This window comes from Falco punctatus (assembly GCF_963210335.1).
Source record: "Falco punctatus genome assembly, chromosome: 8".
Taxonomy (NCBI): domain Eukaryota; kingdom Metazoa; phylum Chordata; class Aves; order Falconiformes; family Falconidae; genus Falco; species Falco punctatus.
In genome coordinates this window covers 35863201-35880521 of record NC_137588.1, presented here as the reverse complement: position 1 = coordinate 35880521, position 17321 = coordinate 35863201, and the positions used below count along the sequence as shown (strand labels likewise).

Below are 17321 nucleotides of genomic sequence, written 5' to 3'. Positions count from 1 at the left end.
AGCTTATTAGCAGATCTTTCGACAAGTAAACTGACCTGGGTTTTATCTTACTTGTTTCTAACAGAACTAGGCTGCAGGGTCATTCCCTTGCACATTTTATAGGGCTCCTTTCATAAATCTATTTTTTTGTTCATGGTGGATTTACTTAAGAGGTATTCTCTCTCTTCTCCTTAGAGCTGTAGTGTCACCGTATGTGTACATACATATACACTTTACAAAAACTTTCTATAGTATTGTTTCAAGCTGTTGTTGTGCTATCACCTTGTTGAATGTTTCACGGATCTTCAAACGCAAACTTTTTGTATAAGGCACAACTACTGTAGGGGAGCTGCAGGTAGAAGTCCAGTTTCAAAGACACAGATTTCCTGTGCAGCACAAACTGAGAACCCATGGGTTTCAAAGGCTCAGAGTACCATGATAAAGAAAGCAAGAGCTCTGCATTATTATTTTTGGCTGGCCTAGGCAAGTCATTTCTTGGCCAGTTCTAATACAGATTTGTTGCAGTAACCTGTTCACTCTGCTAGAGGTGAAAATGGGCAATTAACAGTAACTTTTCTGTAGAGAGAAAGAAAATATTTGGCTTAGCTGTCTTTGTGAACCTTGGTCATAAAAGAGGCCCTGATGACAGCAACAGCCCCATATGTGAGAAAGTAGTATGTGAGCCTAGAAATTAACATACAGGAAACAGGAATACAGTTGTTAAGACAAGAAAGTCAGTGTCAGAGCCTGCATTTCTGTTTTTGACACCTGGCAGGTATCTGCCTGCTAGCTGCAGAAACCCCATGAGGTCCAGAGATCAAGACACAAATACGTCTCTCGTGTTGATTTGTAGTGATCCATTGGAGCTTGGCATGAGTGATGTCATCTTCAACCCCTTCCTGAACATTTACAAGTATACACTTGAATTTGAAAATTAAACAATTTGAAAACAAGGCTCCAAATGAAGCAGTCTTTGTTTGCAGTCCCATCCGGACCAAACTTATACATGGAACTAGCCTCACTGAACTAAGGTTCACAGAGCATGATTTCCTGGATTAAAACCACCATTTCAATAACTTTATATAGTAAAAGCATTATCAACATGGGAGAAACATGTCAGTTTATAATAGCTCAGCTTCTGATTTTACTGGGTGAATGAGCTGTCTTCTTCCTCTTTTCTTCTCTTCTCCTTTTGCTGTTTCATAGAGAATTAAATAAAGAATGACTCACCTGCTTCTGGAAGCATTAGAACTCACCTCTCCTATTACACTTGTTAGCAGCCTTAGGGCATCACGATCATGGACAAGAGAGTCTGTGTAAAATGAACCAAGGTATTTTCTTGGATCCACCTTATTATCCATAGCACACAAATCAGGGCGCACGTTGAATCCATGGGAGATTCTCCCCACTGTGTATGGAAAAGCTCCACCTGCAAGGAGAAATTTTTAGTAACACAAGCTGAAAATATGCAGGGGCTAAAAAAGTCACATTATCCACAGAGATGTTTAAGTTTTATGGTAAGCTATTTAGAAAGAAAGTGCTCTGAACTAGCAATTTTTCATTCCTTCCCTTTCATTAGCTTCTTTCTTTGTTGTCCCCACTTCTTCACTGCTGTGATGCCCAGACTCCTCCTGCTGCTTCCCTGTCCCTTTCCCCAAACTATTTCCTGTCTTCCCTTCCTCTTCGTTTCCCTTAGAGGCTATTATAACAGTTCAAACACTGGCTGAAACAGGCTGGAGAGTGTTCATACAAGCAGCCGACGTGGCAGCTTATCTTCTTTGGGGTAGTAGTACTCAGCTGATGGCAGGCTTAAAGTGCTAACCCTATTAGCTGGCATAGCAGAAAATACAATTGTAGCATGCTCAAATAAAGAACAGGTCACATAGTGTCTTATTTACCTCCGTGTGCAAAGCAAACTTTCAGCTTAGGAAATCTTTCGAGAATTCCTCCCATAATCATGGAGCAAATGGCTATGGTTGTTTCTGCTGGCATGCCTATGAACAAAAAAAGTTTTATTGTATGATAGTTTTATTTTTTCTATCTTACTATTTGAGTTTGAAATGTTATCTTCATTTTCTTTAATTAGCCCTGTGCCTACCAAAAAAGTAATAGTTACAGAGCAGCTGCCAAAGGTTACACATTATTTCTATTAAAGGAACAAGGAGCTGAACATTAACTGAAATGAGCACACAGGACTGGAAGCTAAGACCTTCTGAATTCTAAGCCCAGTTTTTGTCCTACACCACTAGGACGGCGGGCAGGCAGGTTGGGTATGTCCTGAAATGTGCAGTACAGGCTTGATTCCCCAGTTATCCCAGCTCAAAGGCAAGTCTGGAATATGCCACGTCCTCTTCTCACCTGTCCTTCTGGGTTTCTTTTGTGTGGAAAGTGCAACAGGTATGCTGGTGATTACTCCAACATAGATTTGGGGCTGAGTTATGACATGGTGCCAGTTTCTACAGTCTGGAAATAACCTCTCTTGCTCTTTGCCACTGGATAACTTGGATGCCCAGTGTTAGGAACAAACAGCATTTTAGGTTCCTACATCAGGCCTCAGTTTCTCAGCACACCTGACACATTTATAATATCACACCATTTAGATGGCTAACCTCAGACATCCAGCTTGAAGTCAGGAACTGAGTTTCCCTCATCTATGGGAAAAACAACACCTATCCAGCTCAAAATGTTGTCTTTCATTAATGTTTTACCATACACTCAGATGCAAGGCCTTATTAGGCTTAGTAGGAAAATCTTTTAATTACACTTTGTTAAGTAAATGCAATAATTTTAGTCTCTTTTTAAATCTTGTTGAGTCTGCTCTGATAAAGACTAACTGATATTGTTTTAAGATAATGCACTGGTGATTGGGGCACTAAGATTTTTCTGGTGTATATTGCAGAACATATATTATATGTATATAGTGTATGTTTTTCAAAACACCTCTATTGGAGGCAGTGCAAAACAAAACAATGCAAAACAGAATAAGTGAAGGTGGAATCAGGTCTAAACATATACAGGTAACAGTACAACCTACCTTGCGTTATTTAATGTTGTCCTGATTTACCTAGCAGATGGGGAAAAAAGAGAAACTAGATAGTTCCCTGCATTTGTGGGGAGCTTTCAAAGTACATGTTGTTTCAGCTACAGTTGATGCCAACTTAGATTTACTTCCTCTCTATATTATTCCTAAGAAATAATATAAGAAATTCTAGGAAGTAATGTTTGGTTTTGCCTACTCCTTCATTTACTCATGTTATTTTGCAGGAGCTGATTTCAGAGACAATTCACTTTTCCCTAGTCATTTCCTCTTTGTATTTCGGACAAAAAAGAATACTAAATTCTGTTGCCAGTCTGAATAATTTTTATTTCTAGGTATTTAAAAGTTAGACAAACTGAACAAGCTTTAAAAAATGACTGCTCAAGTTACACAACAGATTTAATCATAGTATTTGATTTAAAAAAAATAATTACAGAAAAGTCATGTAGTTTTTTCTCTTTACTAGTACCTTTGCAATAATCTTCTGGGCATAATCCACAGACAGTTCATAAATGCAGATTAAGCAAAGTGAATAGGCACTTACCTATTAGCCAGGGAAACCAATATTTGGACATCCTTCCATCTATCTGCATGTCCCAGGGATGCACAAAGAGACAGCAATTCAATTGTTCAGCAGCCTGCAGCAAAAAGAAAAAAATCGGAATCTTGACTAATCATACCAAAACGTATCTTGGTTCTTAGCCAATGCTTCCAAGATTACCTGCAAAATTGTACTAAGCATTAGTACTAGTAATGAAAATAGGCCCAGAAGTAAGAACTATAAGCAATAGTTGGTTATTTCTACTCCTCTGGGCCATATCCTGAAGGCCTCACTCAGTTTCGAAGTTCTTTTTGAGACTACAGGATTGGAAACACTGATGATGATACCTTTTTAGTAAGCCTGTGTTCCTCAGATTAATGTGGTACAAACCCACTTTTTTAGCTGTGTTTGTCAGCTATCCTGTATAAAACTTGGTTCAAACTAGTATTATTTTGGTTTCATTACGCATATAAGGATGAATTCTCATAACGTTTTATAGAACCATTTTAGGATGGTATTGCAGAATTGTTCCAGCTGCTTTCAGGAATTTTCATTGCAGTTGCACTGCATTTGTCCCCTTTGGCCCTCTGCCTGGCCTAAAAAAATAGTTAAAACTCTTCCTAATCCACCCCAAGAGCTCGAAATCTAGCTGTATTCTGATCAATAATCCATCTCGACTCAAGTATATTAAGTTTTCCAGAATGACTGACATCTTTGGAAAGGAATACAGGGTTCTGATTCTGACTGAATAATTTAACTATGTGCTTAAATTTAAACATACAGTTATTAGAGTAATTCATATGCTTAACCAGGATTTAACTGCTTCATTTTGTCATATTTCTGGACCTCCTCTTGTTGCTAAGGAGATTATCACACATTTGAAAAATTTGGTTTTATTTACCCATACATGCATAAATAAAGCTGCAGCTTTTGGGTTATAGGGAGCTATTGCCATCTACATTTGTAAACCAAAAATAGCAATTCAGTAACTGGCTCAGTAGATTGATAAAGTTAATTATCAAATATGACTTCATTTCACAATCTTTATTACACAGGGATGTTTCTAAAAGTGACAGAAGTTATTACCTACATGTGTTAAACATAAGCTGAAGAATGTATAGTATAAGAGAGAGATCCCAGTACAAAAGAGAAATGGAGCTACTGGAGGGAGTCCAAAAGGGATTGGAGCATCTCTCCTATAAGCAAATGCTGAGAGAGCTGGGACTGTTTAGCCCCAAGAATAGAAGGTTCAGCGGGGATCTCATCAATTTATATATATACCTGAAGGGAGGGTGTAAAGAATATGGAGCCAGGCTCCTTTCTGTGGCACCCTGTGACAGGGCCAGAGGCAATGGGCACAAACTGAAACACAGAAGTTCCCTCTGAACATCAGGAAACACTTTTCTACTGTGAGGGTGATGGAGCACGCGCACAGGCTGCCCAGAGGAGGTTGTGGGGTCTCCATCCTTGGGGATATTCAAAAGCCATGTGGGCATGGTCCTGGGTATCTGGCTCTATGTGGCCCTGCTTGAGGAGGGATTTGGACAAGATGACCTCCAGAGGTACCTTCCAACCTCATCCCAGCCATGCTGTGGTTCTGTGAACATATGCACCTCCAAGAGTGGAAGCTGATAACTGACTGTATATGACCATAAAAACAAACAGTCCAGATGCTGCACTACCAGAATTCTTGAATAAATTCAGCCTTCTGAAAAATAACCTCTATGGATCAATTTCAAGCTGACAGCTATAATAACCTGTGAAACAGATACAGACTGTACGTTGATTAAGCCCCATAACTGAGACAAATGACCACCCTCATCTGGACCTCAGGCTGTTTAAGAAATGCAATTTATAAATCCATTTAATAAACAATACATTCAATTTGGAACTTGCGATCCATTTTGTGTAATTCTGTATGGTACTTTGGCTCTATAGGTGTCTCTGAAAATCTCAGAGAGTTTTATCAATTATCTCAACAGGACTGGATACAGTAACTTGAACCCAAAAGCAAACAGTGCAGAAATGCTTTATTTGATGCTGCACTTATCCTCACAAACAAAGAAGGCAACTCTACAGTGAGAACTCATATAATAAAAAGATTTTGTTATTCATTATTACAAAGTATGTTTCAGAGTGTTTTATCCTGTATTATTATCACTATATCCTACAATGAATTATCATATATAATTAAAGCTGAATCTCTCTGATCACTAAGCAGGTTAGAAGGCTTAATTGTTTCAATGTACCTATACAATTTAGTTGATGACTGAATGTGTCCCAAGATATTTTCAGGCAGAATACTCCAAAATATGTCCCAAGATATTTTTAGACAGAATTTCCCCAAATAAGGAAAGAAAAAATTTACTCACAGCATAAATTTTGTACAGTTCTGGTGCATTCAGGTCCCATTCATTGACATGGGATCCTATTTGTACTCCAGGAAATCCAAGTTCATTCACACAGCGATGCATTTCCTTCACAGCCAGGTCTGGAGCTTGCAAAGGTAACGTACCCAAGCCGACAAACCTCTTGGGGTACTTTCTTACTGTAGCAGCTAAATCGTTATTTAATATCTGGGCTAGATCTAAAGTATCCTGAGGTTTGGCCTGGTAAGATATTAAGCAGAATAGTACATTGAAATATAGTTCTCAAATGTTATCTCCTTTGGAAGATATTGGATAAATGTCACTGCAAACAATTCAGAGACAGAGTTTGAACCTCAAATTTACTTTAGAGTTCTGAATAGGTGAAAACCAGTAGGGCTAAATTCTGCCTCACTTTAAAACCTCTGGGTGCAGTTCTGCTTCTTGTCTTGAATATTTTTCCAACTGCTGTTGCCTTTGCCGCTCAGGAGAGTGTAATAAAGCCCAGGCTGCTAAGGCTCTTAAGTACCTGGCCCTCTGTGTAAACCAGTACTCTGGTTTTGCGTAACCCAATGCAAAAACCCCAGTGTATAATTTTTAAACATACCAATGAATATTTACTCTCCTATTATTGGACTTGAAGAGATAAACATAAGTGTGAGATGCTGGAGCCTGAGAATTCTACAGAGAAAACTGGAACAAACCTCTCTAACGTTTAGAAGGAGGTAACAGTCATAATTTTAAGAAAAGAGCTGCAATATCCATACAACCAGTTTCCCATTTCCCCCCCAATACATATTTAATGGAAAATATTCTCATAAATACCAGAATAAAATTTTAAAGATATGTCACCCAACAAGAAATTCTGAACATCAGTGTTACTGCTTATATGTGGGCTTAACACAATTATTTTTAATGTAGCATATCTGTTTACATGTAACAACTCAATTTGTACACATAACTAAATAGTGATATTGAGAATGTATTTAGAACAGCATTTTACTGTGATTTGTCTTCTCAGACTGTTTTTATTTCTTTGATGCATTCAAGATCACCATGCAGGGAACATGTTAATTCAAAATTGCTACTGAATTGTAAGATTCAAAGCAGTAAGTCCCATGCCACATTTAAAAGAAAGTGGGACAAGACCACAAATGTATCTTTTAACTCTTTTTTTCATGAGAAAATATTGATTCATGTCTAGCTTCCATAGAATCTGTACATATATGTCTACCATGGATGCATGCTGTGTAAATTCTCTCTCCATGTTTCCAGCTATCCCCACAAGGTCCCCAGAATAAATATTGTCTCATTCTTTCTTACTGAGTGTACCCCAGTATGGAGCTTTTCCAGGACACCCTGTGGGCTCTCCTGACAGCTTGACTATTTTTTTATCTTTTGTTTTTCACAGCAGAACAATTCCCCATTTACTTTAGTGCTCTAATTACTACTTCAATCATCTAATTTATAGGAGGATGCATTAATTTTTAAATAATTTTGTAACATATGAATTACAGAATATGCTAGTAGGAACCTACCCAGTAGCTGAACATTACAGGGACTGTGGAAAGGACTTGGACTGTGACTCCTGAGTAAGAAAAAGCAATTATTAATGTTTCCTTTTTATTATTATTATTTTTTTTATAAAATGTTAAACATAAGCAAGCACTTTGGTTTGAAAGGTAGAAGGTAAAAGCTTTAATGGTAAGAAAGACTAACAGTGACATGGATGGAATATTTTTTTTTTCTAATTAAGGAACATGGCAATAACTCTTGTAGTGTATTTGTTTATTAGGACTGGAATACTTTTGCTAAGTTGAAAGAAAAGTAACACTTTCATACTCATACTAGATTATTTGTGAAACTAAGTATTTTCATTTTTGAAGGATGTGGTATGCACATCTACAACAAATTAAAATAGCAATTTAATGTTACTCACATAAATGAATGTGGTGCTAAACTGACAGAATACAGTACCTTAAGTTTATTTGGGGGTCAAGTATATCATATATGTTTAATAAATAATATGTAGATCACCTCAAAGATAAACAATGTCATGTTAACACTGGCTGTCAAACAATGTTTTCTGAAGTGTTCCCCAAAGCTATATTGTGTTAGGTTTCATTCATGCTGTGTCTGGACTGCTGAGGTTGTAACTGTAAGAAAATCTTTTTTTACAAATAATTTTGATGTTAGCAATGGAGAGAATTAAGTCTGTGTTGCTTGGTTTCCATTCAAACAGAAATCTATACCGTAACTTTGTATGTGATTGGTAACAGGAATGAACACAACAAACCTAGCAGATTAACAACAGAATTAACAAGAAACAATAATTAGGACTTCACTAAATAGTTATACGTAAAACTATACTTTTTTTTTTTATTTTAGGTCTGATTGTAATATTTATGCACATATTTTGTCATGCTTTAAAAAATTGAACTTGGTTGTTAGTAATGAAACTACTAATGCAAAAGATGGCAGAAAAAACCCTAGGAGAATTTCTTCTAAGACAATGACCTTGCCAAAGCACTCTAATGTTTAACAAAATAATTTATCCTCCTTCTCAGTATTTTACACAGGAAACAAGATGGGAAGCCGACTCAGGCACCTCTTACAAGATCTGATTAATATATACAGCAGCAATGGATTGGGGTTAATGATTAGGTCTACAAAATTATATATATACCAAAGTACAGCCTATGTTGTATTATCCACCAATATGCTACTGGACACTTGACCAGTATGTTTAAGAACTCTTACCATATTTTCCACAATAAGCATTGTATCTGGTTTCAACCCATTTTTACACTTCTGAGCAAATTTATCATAAGCCTTAAAGGTAGATTTCCAAGCTGAACATTCCAGATGCTAGCTTTAGAAGAAGAATCAGCACAGAAACCCCACTACTTTATTCTGTCTTCAGAGGGTTTTATAAAAGAGAAAATAAGAAAAGTCAATTAGGATTAACTGAAAGATTTTCTCCAACAGAATTGTAATGATTTGTGTCACAGTATCATGATGTTAACTACCTTTACAGCTTGTTTTATTGAATTACCTTGATAGCTTGTTTTATTGAGCTGATCAAGACACAGGTTTGTATACCAAATAGACCTAGGACATATGATTATGAGAACTACTTTATTCTCTTTGGTACAATGGTACATTTCTTATTGTTATTGTAATTTGGTAAATTTCTTATTACTCGCAAGATTTCTTGGGCATTACACAAACAAAGCATTTTAGCAATCAAGCTGTAAGATATCTCTCTGTGTTAATAATGCCTTACAGTGACTGATACTAGTTTTGTTCAGCTGGGAAACTCCTTGCACCTTTGTTCCAAAGTTATGCCATGTTTGGAGGTTAAAATTTTAGGTATTACCTACCTCAGCCTGTGTTACAGGCAATGGTCTTTCAACTAAGTGGCTACAGCTTTATAAACAGAAAAAAACTAAATGTAGCCCATAGTCTTTATCGTTAGGTGAATGTAAGAATGAAAAACACTATGACTTTTTTTTTTTTTTACACTTAATTGGCTCATGCCTGTATCTCTGCAGTGCTGTAATAAAAGGGGACATCTTTATGGCACAAGTCACCAGATGGTGCTCTAACACACAGTTTTAGCCTTTTTTTTTTTTTTTTTTTTTTTTTTTTAACCAAGTAAGCACTGTTTAGTTTGTGGAGAAATATTGTGGTGTCTGCTTTATGATACATTTTCTTTTCTGGAGAACTGTTGCAAAACGTTGAAAAAAAAATCACTCCTGTGTTTTCTACAGGAAATTCTACAGTTGTCTACAGCAAACAGATGAGGCAGTATTGTTTTGTAGAGACTTGCCATTAGTGTTGAGGGAAATACCTGAAAGGGAAAGATGCCCAAAGGCTATTTATGATCAACACTGTGGCTGAGTGACATGGTAATCCCCAAAATCCCTCAGCTAACTCAGTGAGTGATTACAGTCTAGTCACGGCAGCATATTTCAGAGAGGTTGCAAAGACATTCCAGCATTCCCATTAAATGTCTAATGGTTTGAGTTTGAAATACTGCTTCTCCAGGGTGAAAACAAGATAGTTAAAACTTATTTAAATTGTGCTTACATAAATTGCCTGTCAGCCCTTGAGTTCCCAAATTGGCTGATGTTATGTGTTGCAGTAAACCTCCATAAAGAGAATGACCCAAAGTATCTCCTAACATGCTATCCCACGAGAGAAGGAAACAATTATCATGAAGATGCTGCTTATAACATATCTGCTCTTTGACGTAATTCAGATGTTTATTCCTTATGAAAAGTTGGAGAAAATACTCAAGTTATGTCTACTGAGAAACTAATATAGGAATTATTCAGGCCTCAGTCTAAGAAAAAATAAATATTTCTCTAACAAAAGTAATTTGGAATTAGTTTTAGTAAGAACTTAAAAAAAATAATTGGATCAGATTACAGTTCCTTCTGTCATCCACAGTCTCCCATCTTACAGACCTTATTTAGTGGCATGTAACTAACTTGATAGGAAATAAAATTGCAAATTTGGCTTCTGCTTAAGTTTCTTTCTAAATTGGGAAAACTGTCTTTTGTGAGAAAGTAATTCTACCAGTTCTCTAGGCTCAGAGCCCTCTAGCAAAAACACAGAATGAAGCTGCAACATTTAAAGAGAAAAAAATATTAGAAAAGGAAACAAACATTAAAAAACATCCTGTGAGTAAACTTAACATTCAGAACAAAAACAAAAGGGCTTTTTCTTTTACGCATATCACTTCTATACCTGGAATGTATGTTGCCTTTTCCTTATTTATGTCAACTTGTTCCTTACTGTCTTAAAAGTCTCACCAAAATTTATGAGCCCATGTGGGGAATAATTTGCTACTGAAAATGAGGAAAGTTATGGGAATATGTCCCATTTGAGTCTGAGTATAAAGCACATCAGTTTTCGCTGACTTTCAACAGATGTAAACTAATGAATCAGTATGCTTAACCTTTTAATTTTGACATTGTTATTAAGCACTTTCAGATGCACTATCAGAGAAGGTGCTGTTACTCTAAATGAGACACAATGATTTAAATTCCTTTATGGAGGTACCTGATAGGTCCATCTCTTTAATCCGTACTTCTGGATCCCAGCAGTTCTCTTGAATAACTCTAAAAACCTTTCCATCCTTCATCATCTTTGCCTGTCCCTGTGAAAAGACATTTTCATAGATTATAAATGTGACTAAGTAGTACATGCTAATTTATAGTCACTTGAGTATATTGTGCTCCCTACAGAAACTGACAGAATTTGGTTCTTTTTATTCAGTAGGTATTTTTAACCAAAGACTATTTTAAAATAGTCATTAATAAAACAGTCATTTATAGTTCAGATTTAATTCTTTATAATAAAAAAATCCCCTTTCTTTTGCAATGCATAAGACTCTACATTTGTTTGGAAAAGATACCAGGTACCTTAATCCAATTTTATCCCCATAGCAAATTTTGACCTCAAAAAAAGGTTGTAATTAAATCTGTGCTAAATTTCCCCCTTGGCCATGTGTGTGTTCTTTTAAAGTCAATAGCATCATGGTGATCCTAGTAACTACAGAAATGGTTGTGCAACTGTGTTAATTTCAGTCCAGTTGTTTCATATCACCACTGATACTGAGACAAAAGACCTATTATGTTGTCTTGTGATTTTCTCCTTGGGAAAAAAAGAATTATTGAAGTATTTGTATTTGGGGGAAAAAAAACACACTAAAAAAAACCCTAAACACACTATAAAACTGTTACCTGAATTAGTGTAATACCTTCCCCATAGCCACCAATTTCCAAACTTACAAAGTTTAAAACAAAGCTCATGAAATTTAATACTGTTTCTTTAACTACGAACATAGTTAAAGATGTCCTTACTTAAAAAGGACATTTAAAAAATCCTTTTTAAACTTAATTTTTGGTCAATTTGTCAATTGTCCAAAGAGGCTAAACAGGCACAGTGTCATCACGTTAAGCAAAGTAAATTGTCTGTTACGGTTGTAGGTATCCACATGCTTCTATGGACTTGTAAAGACAGACTTGTAAAGTCTTCCTGTTGGCTTACACTTGCACAAATTGATGAGACAAAATTCCCCAATACCTGCAAGGCCTGAGTACATTTTGGTTGCTTGAACCTACCACAGAGATAAATGGAAATGGATGGAAGTCAGAAGATCCACATGACCCTGTGTGTTTGGGATGGGTAAGCGTGGTCATGCAGCAGCTGTACTGGACAGAGAACCCACTGCAACTGCAGTTGAAAATTGAAAACCACATGTGAAAACACAGCAGCTATTCCTTCACCTTCACAGCAAACAGAAGCTAAGCGCAGGGCAGTCTTCCGACCCTTCTGGGAAGGGAATTCTCTCTCTCCAGAGGCCACTTTGCCTCATAAAATTGGTTTATTTAGGATCCTGTCAGTTCTTCTAAATAAAAACCCTGCTAAATCAGAGTATTTGCTACTAGTATGCTAAAGCAGAAGTAACTAATAAAATTTCAGTACTTCTCGCAGAGCTAGGTTTCTGTCCCTCCTTCTGAGAAATCAGACTTAACCTTGAATTTGTTATTAACTTCATACATCATTCACAAATATACTGCCCTAATGAATATTTTAAAGGTCTCTTCAACAAATCTAACTGTGTTGCCTTGGCAAACTGTCAAGTTACTTGTTAGCTATATCACAGGTTGTGAAAATTACTCAAAATATTACAGTCAGCGATAACAACTATATAGTCCTGATCCTCTGGTAAAATACATCAGTTTCATGTAAAATTGATTTTCCAACCTGACAGAAAGGTTTACTTTAGCCATACACTCCAATACATTAAAAAAAGATCAGTGCATTACTGCAGCTTGCCTAATAAACAGAAAAATATTTGGGGTGTGGTTAAAGACAGTACACGTGAACACTGCATCACACACAAATTGTGCAGACTTTACTGGATTACCACTGGGAGTATTCCTGTGAACACTGGCAACTTCTTTCCTCAGACATGGCTAAGGCATAGCAGCTGACCTGCTCAGACATACTTTCTTCTGCTAGTACTGAAAAGAGTATTAGACAGACTGTAATTTTACTAGCAGCTTTGACAGCGCTCATACTTAAATGCTGAGATAAACCTGCCACAGGGTTTGCAATACAGGAAAGGTTTCTAATAAGCCATGTGCTGTTCTCATTGAAGAATTAGTTGAACAGTTTGCTGTTTTCATTCGCATTAAGTGATTCTTTGTGGTCATAGGCTGAGCTCACAGAATTATATGCTGGCAACAACAAACTTGATTATGCAGAGAAGCAAAGAATGATCATCTGAATAGATTCATGCTTTTGTATGTAAGCGTAGAAAGATCTGGTCCAGCAACACTGTGACTGGGAAGTGAGTCATACTGCTGTAGTCTCTAGGCACTGCCACTAATCCGTACCTGATATTTTTAAAATGAGAAATTACCCAGACACCTCAACTAGGAAATAATTCTCAGAGGTTTTTTTTTGTAGTACTAAGAATGAAACATGGATCAGGTAAAAATTTTTCAGGCTCCAAAGCAAGTGATGCAGTGCTAAAAATATGAGAGACATGGGACTTTTATTTGCATAATTCACACAGTTTTCTAAGGGCATCACTGAAGAATGCTACCATTCTATTCTATTCCATCCCTATGGTAAACATCACCTGATATTTAAGGCTTTAATTAATTTATATGGAAATTAAGAGAGAGATATTAAAGAATTAGGTCCATCAGGCTGATATGGTTCAGCAAGCTACATCTAAAATTATCCCATCACTAAAGTACTGAGTCACATCCCAAATTGCACTTCTTTAAAAATGCGTGTAATTATTTTCTTCCAGTTTGACCCTGATGCTTCTTCACAGAATGATACGAGAAGCTTTTGCTTTTTTTTAATCTTAAGAGTTAACTTCCTCAGCTCCACATATCTGAACAGGATTTTATTTTGCCATGCACTTTTTTAATGCTACATTTTCAGACAGAAGTAGGCTAGACAGAATTCTCTACCGAGTATATAAGGCTATTATTGACTTGCCACAAAGTTCCTTTCCAAACTATTTTTAGCAAGGAATTTTAGCATCAGACCTGTAACAAGCATCTGAGCTGCTAAAAATATCTCTTAACAATTCTCTCCTTCCTGTACCTGTGCCATCTACACTTTGGTTCAGCAAGTGGCTTGTTCTTCCCTCGTGTGTCTGCTTAGACTCAGATCTGAAATTTCAGTGTAATATCTTGGTCCCAACATTCATACTCTGTGGTCCTTTCTCATAAATGGTTCTTAGGCATTTGACAGCATAGCCTTACATATTATCGAATGACTACTGTGTGTATATCATTATGTTGCAATAAACAGACACACTGTTGTATCCATTTTATCAGCTTTCTGCCATTAATATAAGCATATATACAAATACAAAGAAGTATGATTTTGCAAAATGAGAAAGGGATGAGGCAATGTCTAGTTCGACTGAAATTAACAGGCATTATATATTTAAATACTTTGGTTACCTTTAAGATGCAAGTCTTGCTTCTCTAAAGACAATAAAAGCTGAATCTCTACAGAGAATGATTAAATTACCCAAGTCACAAAAAAGAAACAACGAAGAAGACTGGGTACTATTTTCTTTACAAGGTTAGCCAAATAGGGAGAAGTACTGTCACCCTGAAAATGCAAAGTACTAAATCTCTCTCTCACTTATCCCTCTAGTTTTCTACTATGAATTTCCTACACTGAGATTATGTCTGAATGTCAGAAGATGGAGACAGGATAACGCTTGTAAAACACTTAATACAGCCTGCCATTACATAACACAGCTGGGTTTAGCCAGTTATTTGAACTTTTCAAATACTTTAGGTGGGTTATGTGCTGACACTCTTTGTTGAGCTACGCGTGCTTTTAAATTTGCATCTTTTGTCTTGAAGCTTACTATATCCATACTGTCCATACCGCTCTTGACTATGCAGCCTCTGTTGTCTTCATATCTTTTTCCTTAATTATCTGCCTAGTATCTTGCATTGTTTCTACCCCTTCTGTTTCTGTACAACTCACAACATTCCTGCGGTAGGCAATTACATGTAGATTAAGCTTTTCAAGCTAGGACGGGTACATATGAAGTGAGGTGGAAAGTGAACTGAGGTCTCCTGAGACCTTTTTTTAATGCCATCTTTCTAATCTCCCTGTTTCCAGAGGCCAATGCCATTTGCAGTGACAGGCTCTCCAAGATCCCTAGGAGTGGGGAGCTGACAGGTCACGGGAGGAAGCTGGCTTCTTGTGATGGTGTTTCAGATAGATGGGGATATCTGACTGCCAAAGTTATTATATGGTAATAGAGGTAACGTCTTTAAAACTAGCTGGTACAGTTAACTTGTAAATAGTGATGTACAAAGGGAATTATTTTGCCATATCAACCTTACCTCTCTTAGGTCCTTTTGCCCTCCTGTAAAAAAAGCACTAATACTGGTAATTTTTTTAATGGTTTAATCAAAAGATAAACTGCAACGTTTTGACTTCGCGTTCAGAAGTTTTACATTGTAACTGTGAATGTCACTGAATTTACTGCCAATATGCTCTGCTCTGAGTGAGATCAGAATCAAGCCTCTAAGAAACCAGTTCTGTCCCCATCAGAGTAAATTACATGTATTGTGCTAACTTCAGTACCAGGAAGATGGATTCTGAATGTTAGCATAGACTCACAGCGCCTGAAGACATGTTCCAATTGTACTAACGTAGCTCAGAAGTGCCTTTGCAAAGTTAGTAGTGGATGGTAATAAAAAGGTCAAGCAAGATCAGACCCAGCCTGCCTTTCACTTGCCAATAAACCTCACACTCCTACTTTTCTCATAGAAGATATGAAGACTTCTAGAGAAATCTGTATTAAACACATAGCCAATCTTATTGCCACTTTGCTTTTTAATAGATTTACTGTGAGTTTGTATTCCTGATGGCAACACAAGATCAGCTTAGAGCATCAAACAGCCCAAACCTTGCAGGGATGATCCAGCTGTACCCATCCACCATATCCGTATCTCTGTGAAAAAACAGAAAGAAGAAAAAGCCAGTGATAGTTAGCACTCTGCCGTAATAATAAAAATCTCAATTCTTAAATCTTGCAGTACCTCATTCAGGAGAAACACACGTATGCTCAGCTCAGAGCCTATGAGCAGCATCAGTGACCTCAGAAGTGGTGAAGTTTAACTGGACTGGACTAATGGTGTTTGTAGATCCGAACTTTTAGTTCCCAGTTCAACAACATCTTTAAGTAACTGATTTTGAAGTCATTGAAGTTGCTTAATATATTGAGTTTCTAACTGGAATGATTTTAACACAGAAAAAAATAAATCAAGTATTTGGCAATATGAAAACTGAGCTGACAATTTTCCAATCTGTGATCAGTTAATCATTAGCACAAAGGTGTATTGATTCCACTTTTCAGCTTCCATGATTCAGCAGCAGGACTGAAGGTCAGCCTCTTGCCTATTAATATTTAAACAGCCAAGAGAAGCTAAAAAGGAGAAGCTCAGATGCTCACTGATTCTTCCAGAGATTAAAAATTGTTTATCCAAAACCCCCAAACTACGGAAGATGCTTATTTCCTTTTACTTTCATAAATCATCAAATTAGAAATAAATGAAATCTTGAAATATGATAATAGACTGAAAACAATGCTCAGAATTCCCATCTTCCTGTAAAGACACATTTAAAATGAAACTGAGTAAAAGCAGGCATTTCTTTCACTGAAGTGTAAAAAATCTGAATACAGCCCTGAATTTCCTGTGATAACAAATCATTAATTAATGCCACTGTGAGCTCTCCTAATGTAGGTTGTGCAGAACCAAGCCTCCTGTCTTCAGCCAGAGATGCTAATGACTGATGCTATGTATGTTTTATTTACCCATGTTTAGCTATGTAGCTATGTGTATTTTATTTACATTTATAAATCTACAGGCTTTTATAAATATATATGAACTTTTAAATTTAGGGAACATTTTGTGCATGACACCTAATGAGAACTTTTAGGTTTTCACTAGCTCCATGCTAACTGCAATTGTAAGCTGCACAGAAAACGAGTACCTTAAAGGTGCTCAAGGAGCATTTAGGCAATAGAGAAACTTACTAGTCTATTTTTGAACTTATTTTTTCTTCCTCTCAGCTACCAGTTGGATGTATTGACAATACTTATTTCACATTTATTTCTATGAAGTTTTATACTTATTATGGGTCCCTAAGCTCTTAAATAAGTATCTTGAGAATAGAATTTTCTAGATTCAAGGTTCAGTATTTATAAGACTGGAAAAAAGAAAGAAAAATTTAGTGCTATGTATATGTTAGGATTGCCTCATTGGTTTTCCATGCATGAGACGTAGAGAACTATGTTAATGGCCTGAATTTTCAAAGGACT

At 36.5% G+C, this 17321-nt stretch overlaps 1 protein-coding gene across 2 annotated transcripts in view; it reads right to left on the bottom strand.

Moving 5' to 3' along the window:
* Nucleotides 1-17321, bottom strand: part of ACMSD (aminocarboxymuconate semialdehyde decarboxylase) — a gene marked incomplete at its 3' end in the record, with an annotated part of 41189 nt that overhangs the window by 5147 nt on the left and 18721 nt on the right. For both annotated transcript variants that reach the window (XM_080399677.1, XM_080399678.1), the window contains exons 2-8: nucleotides 15906-15950; nucleotides 10994-11090; nucleotides 7462-7511; nucleotides 5930-6166; nucleotides 3561-3654; nucleotides 1878-1973; nucleotides 1236-1408 (exon numbers count right to left, since the gene is read on the bottom strand). In XM_080399677.1, coding sequence (XP_080255803.1) covers nucleotides 1236-1408; nucleotides 1878-1973; nucleotides 3561-3654; nucleotides 5930-6166; nucleotides 7462-7511; nucleotides 10994-11078 — 735 coding nt within the window. In that variant the 5' untranslated portion in view covers nucleotides 11079-11090; nucleotides 15906-15950. The remainder of the gene's footprint in view (nucleotides 1-1235; nucleotides 1409-1877; nucleotides 1974-3560; nucleotides 3655-5929; nucleotides 6167-7461; nucleotides 7512-10993; nucleotides 11091-15905; nucleotides 15951-17321) is intronic.